The sequence below is a fragment of the Rhinolophus hipposideros genome, assembly GCF_964194185.1.
Source record: "Rhinolophus hipposideros genome assembly, chromosome: X".
In the NCBI taxonomy this organism is placed as follows: Eukaryota; Metazoa; Chordata; class Mammalia; order Chiroptera; family Rhinolophidae; genus Rhinolophus; species Rhinolophus hipposideros.
The window spans coordinates 114,609,033-114,630,053 of NC_138046.1; the positions used below are offsets into that span (position 1 = coordinate 114,609,033).

General features: G+C 42.4%; 2 protein-coding genes across 2 annotated transcripts in view; one reads left to right on the forward strand and one right to left on the reverse strand.

The window, feature by feature from the left end:
- Positions 1–995, forward strand: part of MAP3K15 (mitogen-activated protein kinase kinase kinase 15) — a gene marked incomplete at both ends in the record, with an annotated part of 116,552 nt that extends 115,557 nt beyond the window's left edge. Inside the window, 2 exons of the mRNA XM_081043113.1 lie at positions 727–827; positions 915–995. Of these exons, the coding sequence (XP_080899239.1) occupies positions 727–827; positions 915–995 (182 nt within the window). The remainder of the gene's footprint in view (positions 1–726; positions 828–914) is intronic.
- Positions 653–19,293, reverse strand: PDHA1 (pyruvate dehydrogenase E1 subunit alpha 1). Its single transcript, XM_081043868.1, has 11 exons — positions 18,935–19,293; positions 11,256–11,315; positions 10,551–10,724; positions 9,464–9,590; positions 8,674–8,765; positions 7,779–7,871; positions 6,813–6,968; positions 6,563–6,634; positions 4,397–4,464; positions 3,136–3,244; positions 653–2,680 (listed from the first exon to the last, which is right to left on the reverse strand). The coding sequence occupies exons 1-11, from the start codon at positions 18,989–18,991 to the stop codon at positions 2,516–2,518; spliced, it is 1,173 nt and encodes a 390-aa protein (XP_080899994.1). The 5' UTR covers positions 18,992–19,293; the 3' UTR covers positions 653–2,515.
- Positions 19,294–21,021: the final 1,728 nt, after the last annotated feature.

The window sequence follows — 21,021 nt, forward strand, 5'->3', positions numbered from 1 at the left end:
ACACAGTAGATTCTGGAATACTAACCAATAAAAAGGAACTACTGGTAAATTCGAAACCCCGGGGGAATTGCAAACGCATTATTGCTAAGTGAAAGAAGTCAGATTCAAAAGGCTACATACTGTCACTCCACTAATACAGAATACTTTACACAATATACTGTTAAAGGCAAAACTACAGGGACAGACAGCAAATCAGAATAGCTGGGGCCCCGATTAAAAAATAAAGACCACAAGAACTTTCCAGGGTCATGGAAATTTCTGTGTCCTGATAGTAGTGGCCATATGACTGTCACAGTTCACAGTGCTGCCTTACTGTACAAACTATACCTCAGCAAACCTACCTTGTTCATTTTGTGCCACTTACTAAAGGGCTACAGCTACCTCTTGGAATGGAAAAGCTCTGATGCAAAACCTCAATAACTGAAACCATTTCTGCATTTGATTTCCAGTGCAGTTAGCAATGTGACTCCTCAGAAAAGGCATTTTAAAGATAGGAATAAGCATTTTAAATGACAAACATACTAAATTCCATACAGGTCGTAGGTAAGGATTATTTGAACTGCTAGAGAGTGAATCTCAGAACTACAGATTGTTGTGCAATGTGTATTAGAGCAACTGAGTCAGACTGAACGCATTTCCTTTTCACATCACATTTACATTCTGGAATAGTTTATTTCAACCAACTTCTTTTAAAGAGTTTTACTGTTACACATCAATATACATTACATATTACAGGGAATCCAGCGTCCCCGCCTGGGCAGAGGACAGACAAAGACCTTGTAGACTGGTTACAACTGCAAGGAGCAGATGCAAATGCAATTGAAAAGGTAAAATTTACACGCCCCCCCCCCAAATAACCCCATTCCTGTTATTACAAAGCTGCTTAGTTCCTATGCATTTGCTCTTGGTTTCAGATTGTTGAAGAGGGTTATACACTTCCTGATATTCTTAATGATATCACTAAGGAAGACCTACGACACCTTAGACTACGGTAAGAATAGCCTCAAAACACTGTGTATAGTAGAAAATGGCTTTTTCATGTGATTATGCTTTGACATAAAGCAGTGCTGGTACCTTTTCCTATAGCTTAGTCAGAAAGCTCCAAACTCTGGAGTTTTCCCAGGTTGAAGCTGCAAAAAGCTGAGAGGTGGCAGAAGCTGAAAGCCTGGCAGGAAAAGGCAGCGAGAAGTAGGAAGGTGACCGAAGCACTCTCCGCCTCCTGCCATTCGTGCTATTCCAGAACCCTTTCTTTAAACTGCGACCTGCATTCTCATTCCCGTGGCATCTTCAATGGCCTGCTCTGCACAGATGCACGAGCACTCCTGTACATACCTCTAGGGCCTAACTGGTAAATCCCTATGTGCAGAGAATATATTTCTATTTTAGGTAAGCTCTGAAGACTAGATGGCAAACCTAGACAAGCCTAGACTTACATGCTCTAGTTTTGCCCATAGGGGGTGTTGCTTTGACTCTAAAGGAGACTCTCGCGTTCTTTCGTAGTGGTGGGCTCCTCTGCAGGCTCTGGGCTGCAGTCTCCCGGTACAGAGGACAGGCTCAGGGGGCCCTGGCCACCCCCGATGACGCTTAACCAGTCAGCTGGGCCAGGGCGCAGAGGGAGCAAGGAGCTGACGTCTCTGCTGCTACAGCATTACTGAGATGGTTTCTTTTAACCTGTTGTTAACGTGTTATAGGTGAGTAGAACTGTACGTATTGTGAGAACAGTGATTGTGAACCCTAATTTTGACTAGGGTATTATAGAATTCTTAAAAATGAATTTTAATATATTTCAATGAAAAGATTAGTACACCCTCTATAGCACTTGTTGGAAAGGTGAAACAATGGGTGTTTAAAATAACAAAAAGGCTGGAAATCACTGTTTCAGGTTACACATTACTATTAACTGGCATTGCACTTAAATTTGAAAAAGAAAATTGATATGAATATACCTTGTATTTAATGTTTGATTATGAATGTATAAATGGAGATAATTAAGTTATTTGGCCTTTGCAATGATTCTGAAGTATTCCTATTTAAAAGTAGAATTGTCTTTCTACTTGCCTGGTTGTAATAAATACTATGTGCATTAAGGTATGCTGTGAGGGGTAATGTGAGTATGCCAAGGGAATGAGCCCCCCACAAAAAGGTGGCAGAGTCGGACAGACATACAAGGAATTGTTTTTCCTTTCAGTAATTAAAACGTACTTGTTAAAATAGTGTACAACTAAATCAAATAAAACTATGTTAAGGAAATAATTTGAAAGAAGGTTGAGCAAACTCTATGCTGCCTATTTTAGACCTATACAAATCTAAATAACCTTTAATATTCACACTAAAAATTAAGTGTGCAATAACGTCTTATAATGCAACACTATATAAACTGCATGCAGTTCCTGCCTTAATCTACATACTTTCCTATGGGGCTTCCCTCCTTAACAAAGTTTGAGGACAAGAGTTCCTTCCAGTTGCTGTCAAATAGCCCACTGAAGGTGGAACCATGCATACGTGCACTCTCCCGTTAACTGACGGACTTAAACTTGATCCACTGATTTGCACCCCGAACTTCAAAAGGTGGCTCGTTGGAGTAGATGTGATATCCTAGTTCTTCCAAAGGCGGTTCAGGATCGGCTGTGGCAAACTGGGCAGCATCCTCAATTTCCTTCCTCACTTCAACATCAATTTCCTAAAAATCAGATTTACAGTTGAAGAGATTTTTTTTGCATAAACACCTTTAGTACTGACTAGTTCTACTCAGAGCCTGTTACTGGTATACCGACAATTCTTCTAGTACTAGAAGTATTAATAGCTGTTATTTTTCAAAGATGTTATTTTTTAACTAACTGACACAATGAACGATCTACCGAGGAACACTTGGGAGTACAGACGTCAACATTTAAAAAAACAGATATTCCCTGGCAAGGGAACATTTATGAATAAAAAATCAAAAGTATATTTCTAGGGGAAAAAGTTGTGTTCTTGGGGCGTTTAAAGGCTTTGCCAATATGACTGATTAATGTCCTGTGGTAATACATACTTTCCCATTAGGAACAGCAGCTTTTTGTGTAGAGAAAAATTGATTGGTCAGAAAGAAGAGCCCGCCGTTAAAGGCAGACTTGAAACTCCCGAGAGTGACGGTACCTTTAATTCTTCAACACTGGCAAGATTGTTGTTCACCATTCTGTCCTTGAGAAGCATGATCGGGTCACTCTTACTTCTCACTTCCTGAATTTCTTCTCGTGTACGATAACTACAGGGAGGGAAACATAGTGAGAAGTGGGTAAAAACAGGTCCAGCATAACAAAGATAGTTCTGGGAAACACCTATGTCACTGAGGAAATGGCAGAATTACACTTTCAAAGTACAAGAACTCAGCCTAACATTCTGTAAGGGCTCCTTGTATCTTTTATAGAAAATCCTACACTGGCAATTCACCTGGCTTCTGAAGCATTCTGACAACACGGGCCACGTTTTTATTTGCTGCTTTGATCTAGAGGTAGGGTGTGAAGAAGTGGTAGAGCCTCTTTCTGTCTCACTCTTTTGAGCTCCTATATTTCACGCGGGACAGTGGAGATGGTTTTATGTGGTGACAACCAGACTGAGGCAGCAGAATGCCAAACAGGAAATAAATGTCTTTCCTTTCTCCCTTAAGACCCCAGAGGAGAGTGGCCAGCAAAAACTCGAATAGGAGGTTTTGCAATTCTTGAAACTGTAATACATCCTTGTCCCACATATCATTTGAAATAACACTAGAAACAAGGGCTCTACCATTCTTTGAAAGCAGCAGAATTACAAAGTGCATTTTTTCATATGAGTTGCTCCTTATAAGATGTTCCCCTAGAACTCCATTCTACACTCAGACACTTGTTATGGCTTACTCTGACTTAATCTACTACTGTGTGTCACACTCTGGGACTGCAGCATTACATGAAAGAGTTACTAAGTGACAAGTAAAACTCCTTTTTATGACTGACCTAACATTTTGAATACTCCATGTGCCAGCTGGCCATTTTCAAATTATGACTCTGCAGGAGGAATGTACCATGAAGAAATTTGAGGTAATGCCCACAAAAGTTTAATGACCCCCAATATACTACTTTACCATTGCTTTATGGAACAATTTCTCTCTGCAACTTTTTTATTGCTGCTCATGGTAATATGTAGACACCATATATAGTAGGGATTTTCAGAATGCTTTCTATATTGGAACCAATTTATTGAGAGGCACTGCTTTCAGGCCAGGACTCAAATAACTACTTGATGCCAACTAATTCAGTGCATGAAGCCAACTGGTGTCTGGCTTCAAAAGCAAATATTGAAATGCTTTGCTTTTTCATGTGAGTAGCACCATTCAAAGCCCACCCAACTCTGGACACCATGCTCAGATTTCCCATGACCACACCTGACTCCAGGATCACTCATGCTGTGCCCATGGTAACGGTAAGTCTGCAGCTCCATCAGTATGGGTCCCTGAAACGGAACCCAAGGGAGACAGGTGAGACAACAGGCACAGCACACCCTTTCGGGATCAAAGACATTCTCATCACATCTTCTATAAATCTGCTGAGCTGTCAAGAATTTATTAGTTGACTGATCCTTAAGTTATCTGTTCTCATTTCTAATACCGATTTATTGCATGTTTCAGCCTCACTTTTAACAAGAACCTAATAAAAGCAACCTGCCACAGCCTCTTTTGAATCAAAAAGGCATTTAGCATGTTATAGAGCCCATTGATAGTAAATAAAGAATTGTCTATTTCATCAACATTGCATGTGATGCACAATCCTACAAAAACAGCTTAAAGGAAGAAAAACCTATTAGAAAGCAGATATGGCAGAGGGAGAGGGGATGGCTTTTATGAGTATCTTCAGGGCAACAGACTAGTCTTTTGCCCCCAGTCACAGACTGAATGATCTACAAGCATTCTGATCCTTTTAAAATGCTACAGAAAAATACTACTATAAACTCTAACGAAACAGATTAAAAGCAAACCGCTATGTGTGCTGGAAAGGACAGAAGGATGGGAGAAGTAAAGATAGGCTGGGTAGGTAAATTTCCACCTCACACCCATTTCAGGCAGCATTTTTGCAGGGGATGGTAACCAATCCTGCTTCACACAGATCCGGCTAACGTGTCACGAAGCTGACAGGCACCGAGGACCTGACACTTAACCCAGTGACTCGGCTGGAGTCTGGCCAGCCCGGTTACCACCAGCCAGCTTGCTCCTGCTACACTAGCTCCCTTGCAGAAAATGACTTTAAATGGAGGGGAAGGTGGGTCTAGGAGCCCTGGGCAGTTTGGTGTAGTGGTTAGAAAGGGGGACTCTGAGTTCAAGTGCTTGGGTTCCAATCCTGGCTGTGACATGTAGTAGCTATGTACCCTTAACTGCTCTGTGCCTCAGTTTCCTCATCTGCAAAACTAATAACCTAACACAGAGCCGTGCCAATTAAATAATACATAAAAAGTGCTTAGTGCATTAGCTGACATACGTCAATCCCCCAATATCTTGTCACCTATTGTTATGTAATCCAGCAGCCAGAAGCACAATGGGTTGGGCTAAGGCGGTGGTGACAAGGGGGTTTGCAGACCCTCCCCTAATTCCAAGGTTAGGCTTTGGTCAGCTGGGAGAGTCAACACATGTTGTAAACCACTGATCTGTTTCCATGTAGTGATGGATCCCACATATTCAATCAGGAACTGCGAGAGGGATGGTTGGTACCCACCACCCAGGCCTGGACCCTTCATCCTGGTGTAGACTGCAGGCCTCCTGGCATCAACCTGCCATCCTAGTCATGCTCTATTTTATTCTCACTTTCTCTTGTTTAAGTGCTCTGTATTTCCCTCCCTGCTTCACCTTTTCACCACTGCTAGCCAAATTTCATTTGCAGGACTGCCTGAACACACACACAGGGGGACTCACTGAAAGGCAAACCTCGGGGGCATGCTTTCTGGGCTGTGGAACACTGAGTTAGGGAGAACACCATCTTTGGATTAGGTCTGATGGCACGTAAGCCTCTTTTCAGGCCAATCTCACTGTTTCCCTCTTGCTCTACTGCTGTAACTGAAAGGTGAAGATTCTTAGGACGGAAACAGCAAGACTAAGATTATATACTTTAGCCATAATATTTAATTTATAGAATGCAAACTCATACTGAATGCCTACCTTATAAGCAAAGTTCTGTGCTGAGCACTGTGGGGGTCCCCAATCTGTCAACTCAAGGGGCTTATAATTAATGGGATATTGGAGGCCCATAATTAACCAAACTGAAAGGCAAACCAGTTTAAGTGTCACGATGAAGACAGAGGCAAAATGCTGAGGAATCACTGGAAGAAAATAGTTACCCCAAGTGGGGGCAACATGGAATGTCCCCCTGGAGGCGAGCTACCAAGACGGGGCTGTTTATGAAGGGACTCAATGCACCGGACTGGGCTCTGCTTCTACCTCCTGTACAAGTCAATCAGCCGCCGCCCCTGCATAGCTACGACAGACATGGGGGAGGCATTCTTTTAACTCTTAGAGAAACACCATTAGGAACGGCTGGCCCAGAGGCCTAAGAGAAAGTCTTACCTTTCCAGATCTACAATGGGAAGCTGCAAACTTTGTCGCCTCCCGGACACACAGGACATCCATTCCATCTACCTGTTAATACATGGGAAGGGGGCAAAGCATAAATCAAACTGGCTAAAACCATTTTAATTCTACACGACCTGTTCCTGCACTAAGAAAACAGAACTCTTCAATCTGAGATTGTCAAGGGCACGCACAGAGGTATCGTGCCATGAAGGTGTAGCCCTGGCTCTACAACAGGTGTCCTTACCCTCAGCCCAGGAATGAAGTCGCCTCTTTTATAGTAATCCGTGCTGGCTGCTGCTCTCTCAACAGACGTTCCCATTCCATAGCGGTTATTTTCACAGATGAAAATACAAGGTAATTTCCACAAAGCTGCCATATTGTAAGCTTCAAATATCTGACCCTGGAAATATGTAAAAAGGTTCAAGTGGTTTCATTTTGCTATTTTCCTCTAGACTTCACCATCCTAACAGCTGCTGTTCTACCTGGCAGAGAAAGCTTTCATAAAGGATAAAAAGCCTCATATTCTGTAAGCAAGCCCTTGAGGAAAGAAATGTGTGTTGGGGTGGGGGAGGAGTGGAGAAGCAGTAAGCACCATCTTTTGCAACTAAGAGAAGTGACAAACCAAACATCACCACTTGTTTCTGTGGGGTCAAGGCAATAGTACAGACTACACCAGAGAAAAGACCAACATGTAAAAACATGTGGCTTCCTAGTTTTATGTTTTATTATACACATAAAACTGGATAACAGAGGGAATCAGTGTCTGAGAATCAGCATCCAGACCAGGGCCTCACAAAGTGTCATCCACAGACTGGTGACGACTCAGACCGTGCCAGGAGAAGCAGAGACAGAGTCAGAGCTCAGAAACTACACTATGAGGAGTCTGACGATGCCAAGGCTTCTCAGAGACTGAGTGTGCACATTCCAGTACTGTTAAGACATAAGAAGCTCCTTCAGCACAGAGCTTGTGAAGCACTGGGGTAGAGCTACGGAGAGCTCCCTCACAGGAGTGCGCTCCTATAAAACACCTGGAGACATGCCAAGAGGCAAACCTCTAATTTGCCCATGAAAGCAACTTTTAGCTTGCCCTGTGAAGGGCTATTTCAACTGAGAAGTAACTACGACTCCTCCGCAAACTGACCTATGAATATTCCACACTGTGGACATACAATTCTATTCGTCATTGGAAAGTTAGGAAACACGTACTCACCTGATTGGCAGCGCCATCGCCATACAAAGTCAGACAGATCTCGTCTTTCCCGTTGTACTTACAGGCCAGCGCAATGCCAGCTCCCAGGGGCACCTAATAGGAACGACCAGCAAGAAAGGAACCACAGAAACCCATGAGTGGGGACATTAATGCTCTGAATTTTAACCCCTGGCCAGAGACAGAAAGGACACTGTTGCTACAAACTCTTCCTACCGCAACCTTTGCTCTGCTTACCCCACCCCCAAACTTACAAACAGACCAGGAAAGTACGATGAATACTTATTATACTCGGGTTCAATCATTTAAGCAATAACATTTCTGCACTCAAAGATTCAACTACTAAGTCTAAAAATGAAACCTAGGTCTTTTTATCTTTAGAAAACATACTGTAGAATCTCAACATATTAGAAAGGAAACCAAACAACCTAGCTAGGATCTTATGCCGTTACTCCTTCATGTCCCCTCACTGCGGAGAACAAGGAGGACGATACAATCACAGAGGCCGGCCTGGCTTCTGAGCCGGCCTGAGATCCGGAGCACCTGCCTCTCCGTCTGGCACCAGCATCAGCACTGCCTACAGCAGGGAGACGTAGGCCAAGTAGATGTGACGAAGCAATTAATGTATCTAAATATAAATAAAAAGGTGAGGGGATAGCTCCACTGCTACAGCCTCTTGCTTACTTATAAGACCTAACAAATACCGAAAAGGAAAAACTTTAAATCATTTACTAAATGAGCAAATGGTAGGGTATGAAGCAATCGATCTTTTAAGCACACTAAGCCCCCAAAGTACTGAAATACATCAGAGGAAAATTCTCTGGCGTATGAACTACATACTACAAAGACCCAGGCCAGGGCCAAATCTGGGAGAACATGCGATCCTCACGGTGACTACCTGAGCTCCAACGATACCATTGCCCCCGTAGAAGTTCTTGGCATACATATGCATGGATCCTCCTTTTCCTTTAGCACAACCGCCTCTTCGCCCTAGAAATGGCAGCACACACACATATGCATTACACCAACACGCAAGACAAAACCACACCCCAACCATTGACTTAGAGGCTCAACATTAGAACTCAGAGGCCAATTCAATTGTATACAATCAACTGCCCCTCTGAGCAAACAGATACCCCTCCTTGTCTCCAGACTTTTATAATGAAGACCAGACTAGTCCCATGTCCTTGACCTTCCAACCTTTCCAGCTTTCTAATCACCGAGTTTCCTTCAAATGTTAGCATGGTAACCTGGACTTTTTATTTATTTTTTTGCCAATTACAAACATCTTCTCATTTCTCCTACAATGGTCTACTAAACAGTTCAAGAGTCAAAGGGGACAAAGAGACGAAGGGATATTTAAGAAGATTCCTAGAATTTAAATTGCATACCATGACATACTTCTATTCTATTTTCTATGACTACTAGATTTCTGCTGGCATGCTTGAGTATAATAAACACATTTGCATTTTATAGAGCCAACCTTTTAAAGCTTTGACCTGAGGGGTTAGATGACCCCCAAAATGGTCAGTTCACTCAACCGCAACAGAGGTAACAGAGCACCAAAAAGGAGAGGTTTTTGTTTAACTCAAAAAGGTCTTAATATTAACATAACGGTTAGCATCTTAATAGGAGAGATTTGAAAACTTAATTCATTAATTTCCCCTTTTTGTACACCAATAGCAAACCTGTAAGCTCTGCAAGAATTTCTCGGACAGTAAGCCCACGAGTGAAGGTAAAGCCATGAGCCCGATAGGCTGTGATCAGATGGTCTGTGGGATTTATGCCAGCCTCCAGGCCCACACAACAAGCTTCCTGCGTTAAAGAAGCAGAGATGAGTCAATACAATACACATTTCTAGACAAAAGGTGTCCTATACTGTTATGAAATATTTGGCCTAATCGAACTCTTCATTAGTAACTACAGAAAGCAGCTCATTTTTTTCATCAGAAACAGAAGGTAAGGCCTAAGCCAGAGGCCATAAACTGGCAATCCATAGATGTGCTGTTTCCTTTAGCCTGTGCAGCGATTTGAAAAAACATTAAAATATTGAGGGACTCTCAGATGAAAATAGAAACTTTGGTCTTTTCTTGAAGAAATGAACAAAAAGGAAGCATTAGCCCCATATTTCCATATGGCACCAACTGGCTGCAACCAAGTCACAACACCCCCTGCAGGTGGGACCTGCCCGTTCCAGTTCACCACCAATCCAGTCCGTCACCACTCTATTTTTTCTAACTTTTATTTATTTTAAGTGTGTTTTTCCAGGACCCATCAGCTCCAAGTCAAGTAGTTGTTTCAGTCTAGTTGTGGAGGGCACAGCTCAGTGGCCCACGTGGGGATCAAACCGGCAAGCTTGCTGTAAGAATACCGCGCTCTAACCAACTGAGCTAACCGGCCACCTCACCACTCTATGTTTTTATATAGCTGGCCTTCTTCCCTCATTTATCCTACCTACCGGGTCCCTGTAGGCATTTGAATTTATAACTCTTAGTCTAAACCTATAAAACAAAACACACACACACAAAAACCCTCCCCCCCAAAATATGTCCAATACAGGTTGTCACAATGCCATAAAGGCATATGAAATCAGCAATGTGATGTGTGAATCAATTCTTTAGCATAAGCTTCATAGCAAGTCGCAGAATTCTCATTTTTATTCTAACATACGAGCCTGGAATCCTTCGGATGCATAAGGCAGGGTTAAAAGCCACTAAATACAAAGCACACTTAAATTCCTGAATAACGTGGCTTTTTTACAAAACTCCCACTCACCTGGCCATCACACAAGTGACAGAAACCACGAATGATTTTCTGCTTATACAGCTGATCCGCCTTTAACTCCATTCGGCGCACAGTCTGCATCATCCTGTAGTACTTGAGCCCATCCTCCCTGGTGAGCACCGTGGTGACAGGAGGGCCCTCTTCCAGCCGGTGGAGATCACACTTCTGAAATGAAAGTTATCTTTCAGTTACTACAATGTAAACACTACCGACCCATTCTAAGCTCTAACTCCATCACAAACAACATTTCACTCAAAAACCCACAGGAGCACATCAGGAATTCTGCATACTGCTTCTGATGCCTTACGGCAGAAAGCTCACTGCAATGGGATGGGGTTTTGGAGGAAGGCAATCTGTCTAAGATGACTTTCACTGAAAACTTCTAGAAGTCAGACGAGTTATAGGCTGAAAGACAAACTTTCAAAGACGCGTTCTAAGAATCTTCTCATTCAAATGTTTTACTGAATCACAGTCTAAACTGTGGAGTAAGTCCTTAAATTTTTTAGCTCATTCCCTCTCCCCTGAAACATCAGCAAGCTGCTAAGAAGTATAAATTCTAATTTTTGCTAAACTTCTCTGAACCTTTGATTCTAGAACATTTGGAGGAAAATTGTGAAAAAGCAATTCCAAAATCAAAACTGTATATCAAAGTACACCTGTGGAAAAGTTATTAACACAAAGTAAAACATCTCTTACCTTAATTTCAAATGTTGCATCATTTGCAAAATTACGGGATGCCACGAGCACTCTGCTTGCCTTGAAAAAACAAAATATACAAATATATCAACACTTTTATTGTCAGTTAAAGTCAATACTATTATTAATCAGTTATCAGTATGGCAGTCCTGGAACTTGAATAAGACCCAACATACGTAAATGAATCCATGCTTTGGCCAATGAAACATGATAGTAACTCTGATCTGATGGCAAACAGCAGAAAAAGAATGTTGACAAAAACCAAACCAATCCCCTTAAATCATTTTGTTTTCAAAGAAATTACAGTGAGAATATAATGAAGTTAATGGCCAAGCTGAAGAGACTGATACTTTGTGGGCTTTGTTTGTTTATGCTATTCTTAGTCATAACTAGATATACTGAGCAAGATAAAGCTTCACTTTCAGAATTATTCTTGAAATAAAACTATGATACAATCCCTATTTCAGGCAAACCATTTCTCTATGAAATGGATATATAAGAAAAATATTTTAAACTACTCAATGTATGGGGTAAATAATCAGTGAGAAACATACACTGATTAGAAACGTACACTAAGACAAAAGATACTTGCACTCCCTGACTTAAAAACAAACGAATTGAGGGATGTTTTATCATTTAACAGCCCCAGAAAGGAGAGATGTTCTCTGCAACAGTGTTCCTTTCTTGATGTCTGGGTGGCTGTCACCACTGGGGGTGGGGAGTTAAAAATCTGGGAGAAATGTTTCCTTTTCATTTTTACCATCGAACATACCTGCTCGCAGCAAAAGTATTCTATGTGATGGCTAAGGTCCATGTTAGACCACAAACATTTAACCAATTAACATTTAACTAATTCTGCTACGTTTTCACACACTGATGTGTAAACTAACATGACTTTTTCCCCCCCATTCTTCCGCCTCCCCGCCCCACTCCAGATCAAGCCGTTGTTTCATCAATATGCCATTATCTACTAAAGCCAACAAGCCAGTAATTTTGCTGGAGGAAAAACGCTTAAATACTAGAAATAAATGCTTCAGTGAAGTAAGAAGTAGAGAGAACCCATTAATATAAAGAATAAGTGAAGAAAATTGAGGAATTTGGGAAGTAGAACTGAGAGGGGTGAGGTAACAAACAAAAGGTTATGTTGGGCAATCATGAAACATACATGCTATTTTTGGCAGTTAAAAACTTATTTTGGACTTCTAGTCAAGATGATGAAGTAGGTAAATGCTTTGCTCGCCTCCTCCCATGACCACATCAAAATTACAACTAAATTATAGAACAACTATCATTGAGAACCATCTGAAGACTAACTGAACAGAATTCCTGTAACCAAAGATATAAAAAAGAAGCCATGTTGACTGATAGGGGCAGAGACGCAGAACGGGCAGGTCCCAAACCCACAGTGTGGCGATCAAGAATTGGGAGGCATATCTCGGCTGTGGAGGTCCCCACCGAGGAGCAAGGGGTCCCAGCCCCACACCATGCTGCGCAGCCCAGGGCTTCAGTGCTGGGAAGAGGAGTCCCCATAACATAGAGCTTTAGAAACCGGTGGGGATTGCATCCGAAGCGAAGGCTGCTGGAGACCTAGGCAGTCCTCTAAGAGGGGGACCCACAAACTCACTTGCTCTGCGCTCCTGCTCAGAGGCAGCAGCTTGAAAAGCACCAGGCACTTAAAGGGGACTAAACTGACTCGTTTCAGGGTGAGGGCTGGAGGGGCACAGGTTGGGACAGCTCTCTCTGGGGAGAGAAGTACTGGCAGGTACCACTGTTGCTTTGTTGAACCCTCTCCTTACACAGCCAACCTGGCTCAGGGGAAGAGCCAAATCTGAGCTCCCATTAACCTGGCTAAACACCGTTCGCCTCGCCCTGGTGATTCCCTTGAGAATCTGCCCCTCTCAACTCACACACCTGACCAAACCTCTCCCAGTGGCTTTCCCACACAAGCGCCTGCTAGTGCTGCAGACTTTCCTAAAATCTCTCAAAGATCCACAAACCCCAAATAAGCAGTGGCTGGCCTTGGTGTGCCCTGTAGTTTGTGCTAAGCTACCCAAGCCTGGCACAAGCGGCTACCAGTCTGAACTTGCATAGTAACTTCCATCAGGCAGCCCCAAGCCTGGCATAAGCAGTGGCCATTCTTGGCTTGGAACATAGCCTCAACTAAGTGAGTATAAACTGGGCACATGTGGCAGCTGGCCTTAGTGCACACTGTGGTGCCCCTAAAAGGATCCCAAGCCTGACACTAGTGGCAGCTAGCCTCAGTTCGCAGAATAGTGCCCAAAGCAATCTACAGAGTCAATGTAATCCCTATCAAAATACCAATGGCATTTTTCACAGAACTACAACAAGTAAATAAAATTTATATGGAACCACAAAAGACCTCAAAGAGCCACAGAAATCTTGGAGAAAGAAGAACAAAGTTGAAGGGATCACACTACCTGACATCAAACTATACTAAGGCTATAGTAATCGAAACAGCATGGTACTGGCATAAAAACAGACACATAAATCGATGGAACAGAACAGAGAGCCCAGAAATAAACCCATGCCTATATGGTCAATTAATCTATGACAAAGGAGACAAGAATACCAAGAATACACAATGGGGTAAAGACAGTCTCTTCAATAAATGGTGTTTGGGAAACTGGATACATGCAGGAAAAAAAAAAAAAGAAAAAGAAACTAGACAACTTTCATATACCATATACAAGAATAAACTCAAAATGGATTAAAGCCTTAAATGTAAGACCTGAAACCATAAAACTCCTAGAAGACAACATAGGCAGTAAGCTTTGTGATATCACAATTTTTACATATATATACAGATATAGATATACATCTCCTTGGGCAAGGGAAACAAAAGAAACAATAAACAAATGGGACTACATCAAACTGAAGTTTCTGCACAGTGAAAGAAACCATCAAGAAAATAAAAAGACAACCTACTGAATGGGAGTAGATATTCGCCAATGATACATGGAATAAGGGTTTAAAATCCATATAACTTAACACCAAAAAAAAAAAACAAAACAAACAATCTGATTTAAAAATGGCCAGAGGACCTGAATAGACATTTCTCGAAAGAGAACGTACCTATGAACAGGCACATGAAAAGATGCACATCACCACTAATCACCAAGGAAATGCAAATTAAAACCACAAGGAGATGTCACCTCTCGCCTGTCACAATGGGTACACCTGAAATCTATGTAATTTTACTAACAATTGTCACCCCAATAAAATTAATTTAAAAAAAATAAATAAAAATAAACAAACAAGTGTTGGCGCGGATGTGGAGAAAAGGGAACCCTTGTGCAGTTGGTGGGATTGTAGATTGGTGCAGCCTCTGTGGGAAACAGTATGGAGGTGCCTCAAAAAATTAAAAAATAGAACTACCTTATGACCTAGCAATTCACTTCTGTTTACCTGAATAAATCCAAAACACTAATTTGGAAAGATGTATGTACCCCTATATTTATTGCAGCATTATTTACAATAGACAAGATACGGAAGCAACCTAAGTGTTCTTCAATAGACGAACAGATAAAGAGATGTGAGACATATACAGGGGGTGCCAAAAATGTTTACACATGTTAAGAAAGGAAAAAACTGTATTTAAGTTGTAATACTCAATATATACCAATAACAAAAGATGAGCACAAGTCATGTGTATACCTATTGTTGGCACCCCTGGTATATCACGGAATATTACTCAGCCATAAAAACAAATGGAATCTTGTCATTTCTGACAATATGGATGGACCTAGAGGGTATTATGCTAAGTGAAATAAGTCAGGCAGAGAAAGACAAATACCACATGGTTTCATTTATATGTGGAAACTAAAAAACAAAATAAACAAAATAGAAACAAACTCATAGATACAGAGAACAAATTTATGGTTGCCAGATTGGGAGGGATGGGTGAAAATGGCGAAGGCAGGAAGAAGTACAAATTGGCAGTTACAAAAATAGTCACAGGGATATAAAGTACAGCATAGAGAATATAGTAAAAAATATTGTTTTAATAACTATGTATGGGGTCAAATGGGTACTAAATTTATTGAGGCGATCATTTTCTAAGTTATATAAATGTCGAATCCCTATGTTGTATATCTGAAACTAATATAACATTGTATGTCAACTGAAAAATTAATTAAAAATTATTTTGTGGAGCCAGAAATATTTCTTGTATTGAGAAATAATCTTCTAGACACAGCTACAGAAACTGTAGCTTTGGAAAGATTTAAAACTAGAGCTCAAACCATCCAGGAAGTAGTAACTGAGAACAGGTAAAATTTTCTTTCTCCATCCTAAAGTGGAAACAATGAAGAATGACAGTTTAATAAAGAGCAGGAAAGTACAGTCAAAGATTATGAGTGCCAGAAAGCTACTTAGATATTTTCTCCCCATTTTAATTATTATGAATCTCAAAAAATAAGAAGAATCATTGATATACTGGGTGAAAGAGCTAAAAGTTATGTCAGACGTGTGAGTATATCACAACTGTGGAGATTGTTGAAAAGATTACCGTTCATTTTCTCTGGAGAGCCATAAAAGGCTTCTGTTAAGTGGGATTCCTCTTCGAGAGATTGACAAACCCATCCAAATTTTGAAAAATAAAAACGTTAAGTTCCTAAATACATGGCAACCATTCAAATGAAAGGGAAAATATTTTTTAAATTCCAGATTCTACCAGTATAAATTAAAAATCTTACCTACTACTTAAAAAGCCTAAGGAATACTGGTAGTAAAGATCTCACAAAAGAAGTCATAAGAGAAATACAAACAGTAAGACAAAGAATAAAATTTTTGAATACAACTTAATCTTCTGTGAAATAAGAACTTTGAAAACTCTCAACCTCAAATATGAAATCACAGGTACTTCAGTACCTTAAGTAACTTAAGTTACACTTGGCTCTCAGCTTTCATTTTGCAGACTCTCAACTTTTTGTAAAAGGCACTAACACCCAGTTTCTGAAGGTTTTGGTGGGTTGGTTGAAAGGTGGCAATGAGGAGGAAAGAGCAGGACATTGTTTCAAGGCTTCCACCTCGGTCAGCCCCCAGTAACTCCTGATGCTCTCAAACCCTGAGAAGTGAACACCATAATAAATTACAGCAACATTTCCACTTAAGTTCTTTAAGATACACCTACTTTAATTCATACAATGAGTTTGTTTAAAGATAAATTCCTTAAACCTGTTTGTATCACTTATGTTTAGAGAGAAACTGGTCATTTTTGTCTTGATGGCACTAATTTCTGCTATTATTTTAAAGACAATTTTGCAAATCAAAGTTTCAAACCCAGAATCACTGGGAACCTGGCATGTAGTGGAACAACAAACCTGTCCAGCTCATGACGGTTTCAAATGTTTTCCTTCCGCTAACAATTATCTTTTTAGCATTAAAAAGCATAGGGTTAAAAAAAAAGTATAGGTCTATGATGATTCTAAAACAAACACTTTGAACCCTGTAAGTAGCTTGTGTTAACAACTGAAACCTGATGAATGAGCTCACTAGACCCATGAGCCCGAAGTGCACTGAACACTCTGGGGAGTATCTCATCAATTATTACAGCTTATGGAAACATTGATTAGCTGATTGGCTCTGTTGTGGGGAGGGGGAACTAACTATTCAGCAGCGTTATAGCCCACAGACACACATAATCTAGGGTTTATACATAACTCTTCAAAATATTTTTCTCTGTGCTTTAGTGTAATTAATGCCACATATGCAGGCAATGGAAAAATATACCAAATAGTCAAAAGGGAGCGGGGCTCAAAGAAGCATTAACTCTTTCACTGTCTCTAATACTCATAAAAAACATTAGTGTTATGCATGGGAATCCATTTCGACTGTCTTTTCTCTCAATAAGAATATTTGACTGAATGAAGTTATAGTCCACTCGTTTTACTCAGTCAGCACACTGTAACCCAAAACTCATTTCTATTTGATATGGGTTGTATTATATGATTTTTGAAGAGGCCAAAGTTTTACTGAGGTGAAGATGAAGTGCAATTTGCATTTCATGGCAACACACTGCTGGGAGATTGGAAAACACAATCAGGAGTATTTTGGGCAGTTGAGGAAGGAGGCTCAGATTTTAAACAATGACGTCTCTCTGTTCACAGGAACTGACACAGGGGACTAATTTGAAAACTCACACACAAATTTTCCTTTTCCCGTGGATAATCACAAAAACTTCTATCAAAGTTTTTCCTTTTTAATGTAGTCCTTTACATTTAACATAATACAGAACTAAAGCCCTGTATAATGTTGAAAACATGTTTCTATTACGACTAAAAACTGTTGTTGTGGGGATTAAATGAGATAAAGCATGTGAAACACCTCGCCTAGTGACCGACACATATTAAGAGCTCAATAAATGTTGGATGTAGCATGTATACATGCAGAAACACATAAAGGTGAAATTCGCTTCTCCTTCAGGTAGCTCCAGTTACAATTTAAATGCTAAAAACTGATCAAAGTGTGTTTGGAGTTACTTCAGTCAATGGGATTCCAAGAGGGGTACTCTTCCTACCTTTCAACCATCTCTGTCCTTCCTACACCGAGTTGCCACAAAGTCCTGGGGGAGTTACTAGAGTTACAATTGCAAGTCAAAGCTTGCCTGTAGTTATACCAAGAAAGACTACGTCGCTGTGCTTAGAGATCAAAATGCTAGACGTTTACACATTAGGCACATCTGAAGCTTGAGCCAGAAATAGTGCTAACCTCTAACCCTTCCCTCGCCAGCAGCACTGCTGTTTTCTTTGGCTACTTTTACCGTGTGTGTGTGTGTGTGTGTGTGTGTGTGTGTGTGTGTGTGTGTGTAAGGGGGAGGGCAATTTCCTCTGCGTTGTGATGGACTGGTCTGGAACTGACTGCCAAGAAAAGCTCAACGTTAAGTAAGGGAGGAAAGGGGAGGAAATTTGTTTCTGGGGAGCCTGACCCTGTCTGAACTCCTCACGGAGCAGAGCGTAGGTGTTCAAAAAGTGTATACCGAACTGGGCACTCAAATAATATTATTTAGCATAAATGGCACCTACTTGGAAAGGTTTACACACGTACCGTTCGTTTAAGGCTGACGACAACCCACAGGTTAAGAACTTACTATCTATTTTAGAAATGAGGAAACTGAGCAGGGGGATATTGAAAAAAAGAAAAAAGAAACCACCTTGCCCAAGGTCGCAGGGCTAGTAAACGGTGAGTCGGGTGTTTTAAGGAGCCACTCCGTCTCCGGATTCCCCGCTCTTATCGTACTATATGGGCTCTGGGTCAAGAGGAGGAATGCAGTTAGGAAGACTGAAAATGAGTGGGCCGGGAAGGGGGGCAGTCAAGTGCACACTCCAGGAGGTCCAAGGCCCCCGTTTGTGTGTGCAGTAAACGCACGGGCACTTCTGGAGCACATCTCCTCGCCCCGCGCCGTGACCTCCACGCAGATCTTGTGCAGCTCCCCTCCCCCCGTCGACGCAGGTGGCCGAGCAGCCGCTCCTCCCAGGGCCACCACCAGGACACACCGCCTAGAGGCAAAACAAAGGCCTACAGCTCCCAGAGCGCCCCGCTGCGAGCTAGGCGGCGCCACAACGGACGCCCGGAGGCCCGGCCCTCTGTCCGCGCCCTCCGGCCGCCGGCCTCGGCTCAGCCCCGCTCGCGCCCCACCCGGACCGCTCACGCCGCCTCACCGGCTTCTGGGCAGCGCCCGACAACACGCGGGAGACGGCAGCCAGCATCTTCCTCATGGACTGAGGGCGGTGGCGACGGCGATGGCGGTGGCGGCGCCTAATGATCCACGCAAGGCCGCCCAGGCGTCTCCAAGTCTCCTTCAGGCGCCCGGAGCAGACGCCACGCCCAAACAGCAGCGCGACGTAACGGAGACGTAGACGTCATACGCAGCGCCGGACCGCGGGCCAATCAGGAGAGTCCCCAGGGTATTCCCCGCCCACCAGAGAGGCCTGCGGCCTCTCATTGGGTGTCACCATCAGAGGGGGCGGTGCTAAGTGCTCTTTCCGTCACCCCGTGGCGGGCAGCTGCATTGACGCTGATTCCAGGGCGCGTGCATGGGAAAGTGGAGCCCCGCCTTCAAAGCCCAGCGGAAAAAGATCCTTCTTGGATTTAACAGCAAAGATTTGCGGTGCACGACTGGAAATCGTGCAGGCCAATCCTACCATGTACCCGGTCCTCCTGATGCTGCTTTCACTCAATACAATGAATGCTAAAGATTAACAGCATGGTCCGGCCCAAAAGACCGAACGTTAACTTGTCTAAGAGATCATGTAACAATTGTAAAATGCTGCCCTGTCTACTTGAGCTAGGATCCAAAAATAGGTTCCCCAAGTAAATGTTGAGAGGTCAATGGGAAAAGCCTCTTGGCTCTACTTGATTCACATGCTCAACATGAGTGAACAGCATGACACTGCTGATGATAAAAGAACACACAAACACAAAGGCTACTCGAGGGTCTCTTCAGAGGAGTTCCCAGGTCAAAGCGCCAACTGTGCACCAGTGGAATTGCACCTGGGGTACTGGGTTCAGATTTGGGCTCCACGTTTTAAGGGGGTGCAATGAGAAAACAGCTATTTTGAGTTGCTGCCCAGGCATTTTACAGCATGACCACCCTGCTCACACCCAGGGTCTGGACATTTAGATAAAGACCTGACATTAGGATTTCCGCCACAAGTGCCTTCTTTGGTTTTCCTAGGGTACCTTTTAAAACACCCACTCAGAGTTGAGCCTGTGAAAAGTTAGTTACCTCCACCGCAAACATTATAAATAATGAGTGTTACACTGCTCACTCGTGACCTGGAACACAGTAGACTACCCTTCCCCTGGCACATGGAGGGGTTGGGTAGCAGGCATTTTCTGGGATTTGTAAGTAATAAATCTTGTGACTTTACCCCCTTTTTTTTTTTTTGTGCACCTTCAATCAAAATGACCCAGGGTTTTTCACTTCCCTAAAGTGAAAAATCAGACTAACTTAGGGTGGGTTAGGTTATGTTCTACCAATCGACCTCCACATTTCAGTCACCTTATGCATACTACAGGTCCCTCACGGCTTGGCTGGGGCTCTGCTCCATGTCATCGTCACTCTGGGACCCAGACTGATGGAGGAGCCTCAATCCCGAACCTAGTTTGTCTCATGGTAAAGGGAAAACAGATCATTTAAACTGCCTCTCAAAGTTTCTACCCAGAAGTGACACATGTCACTTCCTCTCAATTTCTGGTAGACCAGAGCTCGTTACCCAGCCATGTCTGAGTTCACCAGGGTAAGGCATAATCCTCCTGCTGTGACAGAGACCAGGAAAATGGATGAACACTAAAGCCTAAGGGGATTAGATACATCTTCACACATTTTCAGGCCTGTCACGTCCCACGAGGAAGAACTAATGTGTGTTTGTGTGTGGGTGAATAAAATGTTTTCAATTTATTATAACAATGAATTTTCTAACAATCAGAATTGTCCAATGAGATAATTCCCTGCCAGTGTCACCAAAAGCATTCAAAACAGAGACTCAAAGCATGACGAGCTGTCAGAACAGCACAGAAAGGGTTTGGACACTGGCAGGCACCTGGACTGAGAGACCTTGTTGACTTCTTCCACCTCTATGACCAGGTTGCAGTAAGAAGAACGTGCCTTAAAGGAGTGAGAGGGGGCCATTAAAAGGTAGGGCTGGATGTGAGATCCACTGTACAGTATGGCTTCAGCAGATGCTGCTGCTGCTGATTGAATGTCGAAGGTGAAAAAAGGGGAATGAAAAGAGTTGGAGGCCAG

Excerpts from the sequence above, each read along its gene's own strand:
- PDHA1 (XM_081043868.1), bottom strand. The coding sequence starts at position 18,991 with ATGAGGAAGATGCTGGCTGCCGTCTCCCGCGTGTTGTCGGGCGCTGCC. Across the intron at positions 6,969-7,778 it reads GCGATGGCGCTGCCAATCAG|GGTCAGATATTTGAAGCTTA; the intron begins GTGAGTACGTGT and ends ACATATTTCCAG. Across the intron at positions 2,681-3,135 it reads CCAGTGTTGAAGAATTAAAG|GAAATTGATGTTGAAGTGAG; the intron begins GTACCGTCACTC and ends TCTGATTTTTAG.